Source organism: Marmota monax, unplaced genomic scaffold (assembly GCF_021218885.2).
Source record: "Marmota monax isolate L192 unplaced genomic scaffold, Marmota_monax_Labrador192_F-V1.1 WCK01_AAM20220418_F8-fsc00024, whole genome shotgun sequence".
NCBI lineage: Eukaryota > Metazoa > Chordata > Mammalia > Rodentia > Sciuridae > Marmota > Marmota monax.
Window position 1 is genome coordinate 24,743,667 of NW_026695224.1, and position 13,170 is coordinate 24,756,836.

General features: G+C 53.4%; 1 protein-coding gene across 6 annotated transcripts in view; it reads right to left on the reverse strand.

The window, feature by feature from the left end:
* Positions 1–31: 31 nt before the first annotated feature.
* Il34 (interleukin 34) overlaps positions 32–13,170 on the reverse strand; it is a 62,284-nt gene continuing 49,145 nt past the window's right edge. For 3 of the 6 annotated variants that reach the window (XM_046434435.2, XM_046434434.2, XM_046434437.2), the window contains 6 exons: positions 10,991–11,448; positions 5,400–5,533; positions 4,550–4,627; positions 4,124–4,285; positions 878–1,013; positions 32–670 (listed from right to left, as the gene is read on the reverse strand). In XM_046434435.2, coding sequence (XP_046290391.1) covers positions 486–670; positions 878–1,013; positions 4,124–4,285; positions 4,550–4,627; positions 5,400–5,533; positions 10,991–11,018 — 723 coding nt within the window. In that variant the 5' untranslated portion in view covers positions 11,019–11,448 and the 3' untranslated portion in view covers positions 32–485. Of the gene's footprint in view, positions 671–877; positions 1,014–4,123; positions 4,286–4,549; positions 4,628–5,399; positions 5,534–10,990; positions 11,449–11,528; positions 11,648–11,677; positions 11,793–13,170 lie in introns of those variants that run through there. The other 3 variants (XM_046434438.2, XM_046434436.2, XM_058575961.1) reach the window with 3 other exon arrangements.

Consider the following 13,170-nt stretch of genomic DNA (forward strand, 5'->3'; position numbering starts at 1 on the left):
TCAGGCTCACTCTCCCAGATGAAAACAAAACCAAACAAAATGGGTATTTAATAGAAAAAAAAGGATCTGGAAGAGCATCCACTGTGGCAAGATGTGGCATGTGGCTCTGCCCTTGGACAGCCCTCCCCATCAGTCCAGTTGGAAAGCCTCTGTGTGAGTCCCAGAGTCCCACGTGGGCCCCGTCCCTGCCCAGGGATGCGCTGGCTGCTGTGGCCCCAGGAGACTGCAGCACCACCTGCAGGCAGGGGAGGCCACGAGGGTGGCACCAGGTCTCCCTGACCCCCAGCCCTCCAAGTGAGAGCAAGTAAGGTATGAAAGGTGGGAAGCTGAGCCCAACGGTGGCACAGAATCCCCCAGAGGGGAAAAACACCTTCCCCCAGGGCCTCTCTCAAGGCGGGGACCCCCATCACACAGCAAAGTCTCGGGCCTAGTCCAGCTCCCGGAAGTCCTCAGGTGTCCCCACCCAGGGTCAGCACACAGGCCGATCAGGGCAAGGGGCCCTCGCCCTGGGCCCTGACCTGGGGTCCAGTGCTTGAGCCAGGGGAGTGGGACAGGGAGGTGGGGGTCTGCTGGGGAGGGGGGTACAGCTGGGTGGCCTCACACTGCAAGGCATGGGGCTGAGGACTTGGCACCTCGCACTCCTGCCATTTCAGGATGGAGCTGTGTTTACCTGTAAGGGACAGAAAAGAAAAAGAGGGAAATTGCAGGACACATCAAGACCTCCCTCCCCTCAAGCTAAGGGCCCATCTGTGTTTGCAAAAGTGAACTATCACTTGGAGCACAGGGCATGCCCGGGAGTGTGCCAACTCTTCCTGCTGACCCCAACGCAGATGCTTGGCCTCTCGTCCCTCAGCCCCACGCACAGGGAGCTCCTTACAGCAAGAGCAGTACAGCAGCTCCATGACCCGGAAGCAGTTGTCCATCAGGGCTTTGGGCCGCACCAGCTTCAGGCTCCGACCCGGCACATTCAGGAGGGACAACACCTCTTCCACCTTGGGGCTGATCTCCACATCCTGGAGGGAGGAACCGGTCAGAACCATGACAGATGGGGACACACTGAACAAGAGAACCGTGGGGGCTACCTGACTTGGTGCCACCCCAAGTCACGAAAGGCAGGCAAGACTTTCTGGGACCAGGAACCTGTGCGTTATATCTCACCTTCTTCCCGCAAATACAGAGAGGGTCCCAGCTCTCACCTCTATACAAGCACAACACAGAGGCTCCTGTTTCTCCATCATGGGAAAAACGAACACAGGGCCCAGGCCAGGACAGGGAGGAAGGAAGCCGCTGTTCTAGACCATGCCTGGCTGCCCGCCCCCAAGCTGGGAAAGCTGCCCTCCATCAACTGTAAGAACAAGAGAAAGCCCTCACGGGAGACACGGAGGTGAAAGTCATAGACAGGGCCGGGTGTCAGACTCCAAACTCAGCTTGCCTTCATGAGGCTTAACAAAAGGGAACACGCAGGCAACATGATGGGTAGCCGAAGTCCCTGAAGAGGGACCACAGCCATTGTGGAGGCATCTAGGAAAATGTGGGGCCTGAGCTGGGGGCAGCAGCGGCCCACACAAAAACTCTGAACTGCATTATGTCTCCCAGCACCCCATATCCCAGTCCTTCCCTCAGTACCTGTGACTGTGACTCTTTCTAAATGGGGATATAATTGAGGATCTGGAAGAAGGACATCATCCCAGATTTGGGGAGGGCTCTAGATCCAGTGACAGGTGTCCACATGAGAGAAAGATCACAGAGACAGGTGATCACATGGCAGAGGCCACCGAAGACTGAGATAGAGGTTGGGTAATGTGGCTGGAAGCAAGAGAAGACCCTCCCTAGAGCCTTCAGAGGGAGTGTCGCCCTGCCGACACCTTGATCTGGGACTTCCGGCCTCCAGAACTATGAAAGAATAAATTTCTGTTTTAAGGCATTCGTTTTGTACTAATTTGTTACAGCAGTCCTGGAAAACTGATATACAGAGGTGGGGTGAGAATGAATCTGGGGAGAACCCAGCCACCTAGTAGATGTATCCCCTTGCCCTGGTGAGAGTACAGAGCCCCAGGAGCCACTGGGCCATCTAGAGAAGCTCAAAGTTGAGGACAGATGGACAGATGTCACCTTCCTAAAGCCTCTTATAGGAAAAGAGTCCAGAAGGTCTTCAAAAAGCTACACCTAGAGACACAAGTTGACTCCCAGGTGTAAACCCCAAAGAATTGAAAAGACTCAGACCCATGTTGTACACCCATGTTCACAGAAGCATTATTCATAAGAGCCAAAAGGTAGAAACAGCCCAAGACAAATGGAGGCACAGATATAATATCTGCACAAAATGGGATATCATTCAGCCATGAAAAGGAAGGGTCTGCTATGACATGGATGGACTTTGAAAACATTATGCAGCCAGCTGTGGTGACACATGCCTGTAGTCCCAGCAATTTGGGAGGCTGAGGCAGAAGGATCTGAAGTTCAAAGCCCAGTCTCAGCAATTTAGGGAGACCCTCAGCAAACTAGTGAGAACATGTCTCAAAATTTAAAAAAAAAATAAAATGGGCTGGGAATGTGGCTTAGTGGTAAAGTGCCCCCAGATTCAATCCCAGTACTGGGGTGCGGGGAGAAAGTAGGAAAGAAACAATTCAGAGCCGGGGGTGGGGGTAGGCCATGCCTGAAATCCCAGCAGCTTCAGAAGCTGAGGCAGGAGGATTGTGAGTTCAAAGCCAGCCTCAGCAATTTAGCGACACACTAAGCAACTCAGTGAGACCCTGTCTCTAAATAAAATATGAAAAAGGGCTGGGGGTGTGGCTCAGTGGTTGAGTGCTCCTGGGTTCAATCCCCAGGTCTAAAAAAAAAAAAAAACAATGTAGAAACCAGACTCCAGGTACCTCCAAGTAGAGAAGGAGGTAGAATAGAATCAGCTTTACAGCCAGATACAATTTCAGGTTCCTCCCAATCCCTCTTCTTTGCAGGTGATGAATCTAAAGTCCAGAGGTGAACAACCTGTTCAAGGCTGCTGGTGGCCCACCCCCAGATGGGATCTCCAAATTACAGGACCACTGGGAGTTTTAAAAGCTAAGAAAATCTGAAAGGTGGTTTTCCCTAAGTCCATCTTAAAGGCAAGGTCCTAGCCGACCAGCAGAGTTGGAGAAAAGAGAGACTGAAAATCTGGCTGCAGGGATGGGTGGATTTTAATCAGGAGAGGCCAAGGAAGGTGGGCGGGGCTGAGGGTCCATCAGCCTCCAATCAGAAATGCTTCCCAGGAAAAATGAGGGCAGGAGGGGTCTCTTCCCCAGGTCAGCTCATCTTGCCCGAGGACACCCATCTGGCCCATGGGCACAAAACAGCCACCAAGGAAATCGCTGGACCTCCTGACCTCCTTCCAGCCCTGTCCCAGGACCGGTTCCAGACAGCTGCAAAAACAATGGCTGGTCCCTAGCCCTTTCATCGTTGGAAGCTCACAGTTGGTGTGGGATGTTCTGGCCCTGGACAGGGCCTCCTGGGCAGATGAGACCAGGCAGCTGGCTGAGTGGGATGGCAGGTGCATCCTTAGGGGCAGGTGTGCTCTGGGGCCTGAGGGATCCCAGGCACACGCACGGCCTGTGTGGTTCCATGATGATCCCCTGGCCTCCCTCTTTCAGATGGCTCATGCATTATAGAGGACATCCCCCTGAGGCCTCAACCCTGCCGAGCCAGAAGGAGTCTCTTTTTTTTTAAATTAATTTTCTTAATTAACTCAAATCGTGGCCCATTAGGACTCCCGTTCTGCGTGGCACAGTTCTGTGGGTTGACAAATGCATGATGTCACACACCCACCATCAGTGAATTACCCAGAACAGTTTCTTCACCCTAAAAATCTCCTGCACTCCACCTTTTCTTCCTTCCTACACTCCCAAAAAAGCCTCATTTCTCAGACTCAGAGATAGAGAATCCCATGGCCTGTCCGGGATCCACAGCAAGAGAAGCAGGGCCTGGAACAGGGTCTCCACACCTCTTCCTTCCTCGAACTTCTTTTCCTGTATGCCTCCCCCATCCCTCCCACACCCCACTCCTCAATGTGCCGGAACTTTCCCCTGGCTCCACAGCCCTTGACCCCACCTCTCGGACACACACGCTCACACACGCAGGCCCAGCTCACCGGGAGGCCCTGTTTGATGTTGAGCAGCAGTGTCTGAACCTCCTGCATGTACTTCCAGGACGGGTGGCCCTCAAGCAGCACGTCCTGCACCGACTCGGTGGCACTGAGACTCACCAAGACCCACAGATACCGCTGCTCCTGCTCGCTCACCTGCGCCTTCTGCTGCAGGGACAGGAGAAAACTCTGGAACCCCCCATTGTGGGCTGCTCCACTGTGACCCTTTTCCAAGGACTTGTCCCTGCATGAAACTGACCACCGGGGTCTACAGTGGACATCGGGCAACCTCGGGCCTGGGTCAAGGGTGGGCTCACTTGAGGGACTGATGAAAGGCCCCTGGACCTGCCAAGACCAAAGTGCCTCTCAGGCTGGGGTCCACAGGGGATCGCAGGTGGTGGGGGTCTCCGCAGCCCAGGAAGGGATCCTCACCAGCCTGGTGATGTTGGCGATCCTGAGCACCCCCTCGTAAGGCACGCCGATCCTGTAGTTGATGGGGAAGTAGTGTTTCTGGAGAGGGACGAACCAGGAGGTCAGAGGCAGAAACTGCACAGACAGGCTGCCCCAGCCCAGGTGCATGCCAGCGCCAGGGAGGCCCGCACCAGAGGGCCCCCTGCCGTCACAGGAGTCCTCTGAAGAGGACACATCCCTGCTCCCAACAGCACTAACACCAGCTCACTTTCCTCTGGGACGCAGGGAGAGTGAAACTAAATACATAGTTCCTGCTCAAGCAGAAGTTCTGGGCTCAGTGTAAGGACCTCCTACTTCAAGAAAGACATGTATCTTCGGGGTGAGAGGGATGTTCTACAACTTGCTGTGGTGGTGGTCGCCCAACTCTGTGAACACACTAAAAACCAAGGGAGTTATACCCTCCAAATGAGTGAATGGTAGGGCACGTCAACATTGCCTTCATAAGCTCTTTTTAAAAACAGAGTGGGCATCTCCACTCCCCCAAAAGAACCAAACATCCCAATTGGCAAGTCTTTGTCTCCCCTGCTAATAAGTGCTGGGAGGGGGGTTCCCCCTCCCGGATTCCATTCCTGAGTCCCAGGGGAAATGCCCTGTGGAGGGGGAATCAAAGGTCAGGAGGGGGGGAAGCCCTGGGAGATGGCGGGAGGAGGCGGGCAAAGACCCCAGACACGTTGGTTGTGTGTTAGAGAAGGGAGCCATGGCAACTCTGGGGCTGCCTCAGGTCCTAGGAGGGTCCCTGACTATCCAGAGCCCTGTGCCAGGTGCGCCATGGGGCTGGGGACAGGGGTGCTGGTGGTGCCCATGTGGTTACCATGTACTGAAGCCGGTTCCTGTACTGCAGCTTGTCCCGAAGGAAGCCCGTGACGGTGCACTCCTTATTCTGGGTCAAGGGCCACACCTCCAAACCCTCATTCCCCAAGGCCACACCAAGGAGGATCCCAAGATCTGTGGACCACAGCCAACAAGAGCACGTCAGCGCCAGGTACCACGTCCACACTGTCCCCAGGGTCCAGGTGTGCACAACTGTCATCCAAGAGGTGGTGGTGACAGGTGCACAGACCCTGTCACCTGAGGAGGACTTCCCACCCAGAACCCGCATGGTTTCCCTGGGTCTGGACCTCAGAAGAGCAAGGACAGGTAGGTGCAAGCAGTCCAGAAGGTGATCCACCTCCACCCCAACCCTGGCCAGCAGACCCCCCAGGAGGCACTTAATTAAGGCCAGTCCCCAACTCCTGCCCCATGGGGTAAGCCTAAACTTCCTTAGAGGGCAACCTCAGCCCCTTGTGTAGGGGTGACACGTTTTCAAAGCCCATCGCTGGATTTCCATTCAGATGTGGATTCCAGTTCCAACTCTAAAAATCACGTGACCCAAGCTACTTTTCCCCCTCCTCTATCTGACCTTGGCATCCCTCATCATTAAATGTACCAGTGGTCTCTGGCGTCTTCCATTTTGGTGACTCTGGGATCTCACTCAGGCTGTTAGCTACAATGATTTACCAACATTACCAGCCTTTACCACTAGGGGACACTGCAACCTCAAAAATAATAGCCTTTGTGATTTCTACCTAACTGAACAGACCCAATACCTGAGAGAATTTGCAATAAATAGGAGGGTAATTAGAGCAAAAAGAAAAAAGAACATAAAAGGGCAAGATGTATCCAAAAGTTCAACCTCACAAATAAAATAAACAATTAGATTACGGTGGCACACACCTGTAATGCCAGTGGCCTGGGGGGCTGAGGCAGGAGGATCACAAGTTCAAAGCCAGCCTCAGCAACTTAGGGAGGCCCTAAGGAAATCAGTGAGAACCTGTCTCTAAATAAAATATTAAAAGGGTTGGGGATGTGGCTCAGTGTTTAAGCTCCCCTGGGTTCAATCCCCAGTACAAAAAAAAAATAGATGCCATTTTTCATCCATCAAAATAGAAAAATGAATGGTAACACACACCTATGACAATCCTAGTGACTTGGGAGGCTGAGGCAGGAAGATTATAAGTTTGAGGCCAGCCTTGACAAATTAACCAGACCCTGTCTCAAAATATTAAATACATAAGGGCTGGGGGTGTAGCTCAGTAGGTAAGTCTGAAGCCTTGGGTTGGTTCCCAGCATCACAAAAAAAAAAGAAAAAGAAAAAGAAATGAAACAAAAAGATTTCTGTGTATTGATTTTCTTTTAATAATATTTGATGCTGCCAAAGTAGTGAAGAAGGTGCTCTCATCCTGAAAGCAATTTGGCAAATGGTATTATTAATGAATTCAATAAAGTCCACACCCTTTGACCCACTAAACTCAAAAATCAGAAGAACTAAAACAAGAAAAAGAGACATAGACCAAAAAGATTTATGGGCTGCAGTATTATTTTATAATAGTGAAAATCTGTAAACGACCAGGACATTCCACCATAATGAATGTTTCCAGTAAAAATCACATTGTTAAGGAATTATTATGATGTGTGATGAGAAAAATAAGATATGGATGGTGATGTTTTTGAAAAACATGACCCAACACTATCTGCATTCCCAGCAGGACTTGAATTTTATTTATACGTGTGTTTACAATTGTTTACATATGTGTTTGGAAAACGTGGTGGAAAGAAATGTACCAAATCTCTATGGGAGATTTTTGTGTTCTATATATTTTGTGGAACATTTTGCATGTTCTACAATCCATATCTATTATTATTAGAATCAGAAGCAAAAATTTCTCCCTCTCCTCCTGCGCTCCCCACTGTGAAGATAGCCAGGCTGAGTCACTGCCCTGACCCACCTGTTATGAGTAGGAATTACTGATTGGACTTTCCCCACTCACTTACTTCCTGGTACTTGGAAGACTTTTGTCCTTACATCCCCACTGGCCTGGGCCACTCTACCTGTTGGATCACTTCTCCCTCCTCCCTTTCCAGTCCCACCCTGCTGGGTCCTGCTCCAGGACTTTGCTCTTGTTGGACCCCTCACCAAGGGCACCTTCCCTCGGCTTGGCTCCTCAGGCCTGCTTATGGCCTGGGCCACATAGGGGTTGCAGTTGCCTCCCCTTCCCCTCCAGGAAAAGTTGCCAGTGTGAAGTAATCCAACCAGCGCGCTTGCTCTCTTCCATCTCCCTGACATGGTATTGGGCCAAAGCAAGAGCTAAATACAAACCTAGCCAGTGTTCATGCCTTTAGATAGCAGCTTGCTTTGTGTCTTGTCTCTTAAGTCCTAAAAGCCTCTCAGCCTTGCACTGACTCCTGAAGGTCAAGATCTTGTGTCCCAGTTTTTGCTCCTGCTCTGCCTTGCTCTAGAGATCCCCTCACACTGCAGATCTCTTTAAAAGTCTCCCTGGGCTTCTTACCCCACCCTAGGGTCTGCCCTGCCTATACCAGCCCCACCAGCCTCTGACTCCAGCACCACCTGCCTGATTCACTCACTCCCTGACCACAGCACTTCACCCTTGGTATGTGAATCACCAGTGCTGTGGTCTTGTTGACTGAGAGCCTTATGCCTAAGTTTGGGGATTGGTCTCCTGCAGTGGAAATGGGAGGGTGCATCTGAATCCCCTGGGGAGCCAGCCAAGGCAAGGAGAGCTCAGCAGCCTCCGCCCCAATCCAGCAGGCTTGGGGTGGGGCCAGAGAATTTGCCCTTGTAACCAGCCCTCAGGTGAGGCTTCGGCCTTTGATCTGGGCATGCACCTTAAGAACCATGGACCTAGAGCAACAGGTGCAGGGTGGTGGCCCAAGGACCACATCTAGCCCACAGGGATTGCCCGTTAAAATCCGTATTGCCACCTTTCCTTTAAAAAACAGTGTTTCTGCAGGGTAGAGTGGCACACTTTTGTAATCCCAGTCACTCAGGAGGCTGAGGCAAGAGGATTGCAAGTTTGAGGCCAGCCTGGAAAACTTAGTGAGACCCTGTTCCAAAATAAAAATAAAAAAGGCTGGAGGTACCAGTACCGCAATAAGAAAGAAAGAAAGAAATTAGTGTTTCTAGCCTGACATAGTGGCATCTACCTGAGATCCCAGCAGCTCAGGAGGCTGTAGCAGGAGGATCTCAAGTTCAAGGCCAGTCTGGGCAACTTAGTGAGGTCCTAAGCAACTTAGGAAGACCCTATCTCAAAATTAAAAAAAAAAAAAAGTGCGAGGGATGTGGCTCAGTGGTTAAGCGTCCCTGGGCTCAAATCCCAGTACCAAAATAGTGTTTCTGTCTACACTGCTTCTTCTTTCCCATGTGGCTGTCACTATGGGGAGTCCACTCCATTCCCAGGTCCTGCCCTGGAGCCTTCTGGCTCTGCTAACAGTGGCCTCAAAGCAGGGACTGGGTCTCAGAGGGCCACAGCAGCTCAGCCTGGCACAGCCGGGCACATGGGCCGCCCTGGAAACCTATCCGTGGACCACCTCCCTGCAGCCTGGGCAGCTTCTCCTTAGTCTTCAGGGAGCCCCATTTCTCATTTTAAACTTATTTTCTGTTGCCTCCACCCAGAGAAACAGGAAACCAAGCAGGGTTGGCACAGCCAAAACCTCAAGATCACTTGTCACCCCCACACTTTGTGCCCCAGGAACCACACAGCCAGGGTAGGCCTGACCCTGGTCAAGAGGCCCTTCTGCCTCCTCCTCCCCCCAGAGGTAAGGACCAGGGAGATAAGCAGAAGCTGAAGGAGATGGGTAGAAGGAGCTTTCTCCTGGCTCCCTGGCCTGGGAGGTGGCAGGGGAGTAGGGGTCCCTGACCCAATCTGAGCCTAGGCAATGGGTTGAGTAGCATTCCCCCCAAAATTCATATTCACCTGGAACCTCAGAATGTAACCTTATTTGGAAACAGCATCTTTAGAACTCATCCTGGATTTAGGGAAGGCCCCTGGTGTCCTGGTCAGAAGGAGAGGACACGGACACACCCAGAGGGAAAGTCCACGCGCAGACAGAGATGAACTGGAGTGAAGCTGCCACAGAGAGGGAGCCCCAGGGGCCCCCAGAAGCCAGAAGAGGCGGGAAGGCTCCTCCCTGAGTCCTCAGAGGTAGCATGGCCCTGCTGACATCCTCACTTCGGATTCTGGTCTCCAGAATTGTGAGAGAGTAACACTTGCTGCTGCCCGGTTTGTGGTCACATCACAGCATCCCAGCATCCCAGCCCCTCCACTGGGCAGCCGCTCCCCCTGCCCCTGCCTCCCCCCCCCCCCCCCCCCCCCCCCCCCCCCCCCCCCCGTCGTCACCACCCACCAGCCCCCACCACGCCCGAGATCTACAGTCGCTACCTGCTCCCCATAAGGCTGCAACAGTGACTCCAGATTCCTCAAAAGCAGGGGACTCCAACCGTGACCCCCTCTGCCACCTTCCAAGGCTCCGTGTGGTTTGGTGAAGTGGGTGCTCTTCACCTGGCTTTCAAGGCCAAGGCCACCTAGGCCCAAACCAGCTTTACGGCCCAGACTCTCCAGCCCCTCCACTGAGCTACTGCCTGGAACTCGGTCCTCACCACCCCGTCTGCCTTGTGGATGTCACCCAGCCTTCAAGACCACCTCAAGTGGCACCTCACCAAGCAGCTTCCTCTGCACCCCAAGACCTGGAAGCTTCCCTAACCTGGGGCCTGGCTGGGTCCTTCACCCATTCTGAATCTCCTGACGCTTTCCAGTGTCCCTCCGCCAGGAACAGGGTACACCCAGCTCTTCTCTGAACCCCTGTGGGCTCCAGCCCCTGCCCCCATTTATTTGGCACACAGTCCCTGGCCACCTAACTCTGAACTGGGTGACAGAGGCTGAGGGGCACAAAGCAAATGAGGTCCTGTTGTCATGGCAAGTCACTCTCCAGTGGGCTCGTGGGCGTCACCAGAGAAATGTGCCGAATCAGAGTGAGTGACGCTGAGCCTAGGGTCTGGAGGGCTCCGTCTGGCCTCCACCCACAGGCCTGAGCGTCCTCCAGGCCCTTCCTTTTCTTCTGTCCTCATTTCAACTTATTTTTTCTTTTTACCAACCGCACCGTTATCGGCCTGCCTTTTAATCTTGGTGTTATAGAGTGAGGGGCAGAGGAGGGCAAGCTGCCTTCTCCAGGTGCTGGACACACAAGTCCCATCTGTCTTGGGTCCCTGGTCCCCACCCCACCCCTGCTGGCCACACCCAGGGAGGACAGCCATCCTCTCTCCACACCCTCTGCCCCTGCCATGTTCCCTAGCACCCATGAGTCAGTCCATAGAGATGCTGCCACCCACCCCAGCGCCTGCCCCATCGTCTAGCCACTCACTGTGCCACCCAGTGCCCACCCTACCTGGGACTCCCGCCCAGCTTGCCTGCCTGAGCCTGGGGTCAGCGACAGGCAGGGTGGCTGTGGAGTCCCTGAGACTACCTGCAGCTAAGCTGGGAAGCATCTCAACTTCTCCCCAGCAGGGACGCGCTGTGGCTGAGCCCTCTCTGGGTCAAGGCCTCCCGGAGTGGGTCCCTGGGTACTCACAGCGCAGCCAGGTGAATCCCCGGGGCATGGTGGTGCACTGGCTTCCCCAAGAGCAGAGGTGCTGTCCCCAGCGGTGTGTCCACAGGAGCCTGAGCAGGACCTACATGGCCACGTGTCAGAAAAGGTGGCCACTGAGTCAGGAAAGGGCTGTCCCCAAAGGAGGTGCCAGGCAGCAGGGATCAGGCAGGTGCTCCTGGGGCAGCAGCCACCCTATCTGCCTGGCAGTGGGGAGGACAGCTGGGGGGCGGTGGCTGCTAGTCCCATGGCAGCCCAGGAGCTGGTGTGAGATAGCAGTCTCCCTCGGGGTCTTCCTTCCCGAAGAGGAGGAGGAGAGGAGGAGGAGGAGGAGGAGGGGGAGGAGAGTCCCCAGCAGGCCCCTTGGAATCTGGGGCTGGGTGGCGCTTTCTGGCGCTTTCTCTGATTCCTCCGACTGCAGCTGCTCAGTGTGAGATCCGGCTCTGGAAAAAGAAGGAGGAGAGAAAGTGATTATGTAAGAGCAGGGCTGCCACTCAGCCACAGGCAGGCACAGAAGACCCACCGCGAGCGCAGCACCGGCCCAAGCCACCGGGACTCCCTGCCCTGGGTCGCACACAAGAAACGACTTCAGGACTCCCGAGCAGCGGCCCCAGCCCAGGAGTGAGTTACGATGACACCAGCTGGCAGCCTTGGGCAGGAACAAAAGCAGACCTCAGAATGCATGGGCAGTGTGGGCCGGCCCCCAGGAGAGGGGGCTGCCCGGAGGAGGAGGTGAGACTCCTGGTGAAGCTGGGGGTGACCCGGCTGCAGGGGGGGCTGAAGAACACATGGCTCAAATCACCCTCCTCACCTTCTGACCGAGCCCCTCCTACATCACTCCCATCTCCTCCCCCTGCCCGGCAAAATTCGATTATCCAGTTAAATCTGAATATCAGATAAGCAAATACTTTTCCCAGTCTGATTGTGTCATGCACCATTTTTTAGCATGAGTATGTCCCAAATATTGCCTGGGACATACTTGTGTTAAAAAGTATTCATTGTTAGCCGGGTGTGGTGGCTCACACCTGTGATCCCAGAAACTCCCGGAGGATGGAGCAGGAGAATTGCCAAGTTTGAAGCCAGCCTCAGCAACTTAGGGAGGTTGTAAGCAACTTAGCAAGACTTTGTCTCAAAATCAAAATAATAAAAAGGGCTGGGAATGTGACTTAGTAGCTAAGCGCCCTTGGGTTCAATCCCTGGTACCAAAAAAAACCCCCACACAAAAAAAGTATTCACTATCTATCAAAAAAGAAAGTATTCACTATCTATCAGCAATTGCAATTTCAAATTAATTGGAAGTCATATATATGTGGTGTGGTGTGTGCGTAACTAGATTTGGCATCCCTATGATAACACCAGAGCCCTAGAGCTCTCTTCTTGAGAACTCACTGTGTGTGTGAGCTAGACCCAGAGCTAAGGACATTTTTCATCAAATCTTCAACACCACTTAATGAAACCATAAAATCTTATTTTACCAATGAGGAAATTGAGTTCCAGAAAGGTTAGGGCATTTCCCCAAGGCCACACAGCCTGTAGAAAGTGACAGGAATTCAAACCTGGCCCACTGGTAGTCATTCTCAGAACTCAGCACCCACAGCGTTCTCATAGAGTTACCTGTCCGTCCCTCACTGGGCTCCATAAGACATGGTCTGGGTCTCCATGTTGTAGATGAGGCTGAGGTGCCCAGTAGCTGGGCTGGCTCTCCAGTTCAGTCTCTGACCAGGTTCTATTCCATCCCCATGTTCTTCCCTGTTTCCCCTCTGGTCAGGGGAAAGGGCCACAGGGTGAGGGCTTGGGGGGGAAGATGGTATGATTCAGGGGTCTTTTCCACTGTGGCATCTATGGTGTCTCTACAGCATGGACCAGAAATGCTGGCCTTGGGTTGGGGCTGGGGCTCAGTAGGAAGCCCTGGCCTAGCAGGCACCAGGCCCTGGGGTCGATCCCCAGCCCTGAAGAAACAAACCAAAGAAAACAAAGAGCCAGCCCTTGCCCTTGTGGCTGCCCAACTGGGAGGACCGTCCTTTTGTAGAGCACGGACCCTCCACCCATCTCTCCCCTCCACCTCACCCTGGTGCTCTCCCTGCTATCACAGTGTCCCTGCCAACTAGACTTTCAGTTGACATTTTTCCAGGTTTATGGAGGTATGACTTACATCCGTAAAATCT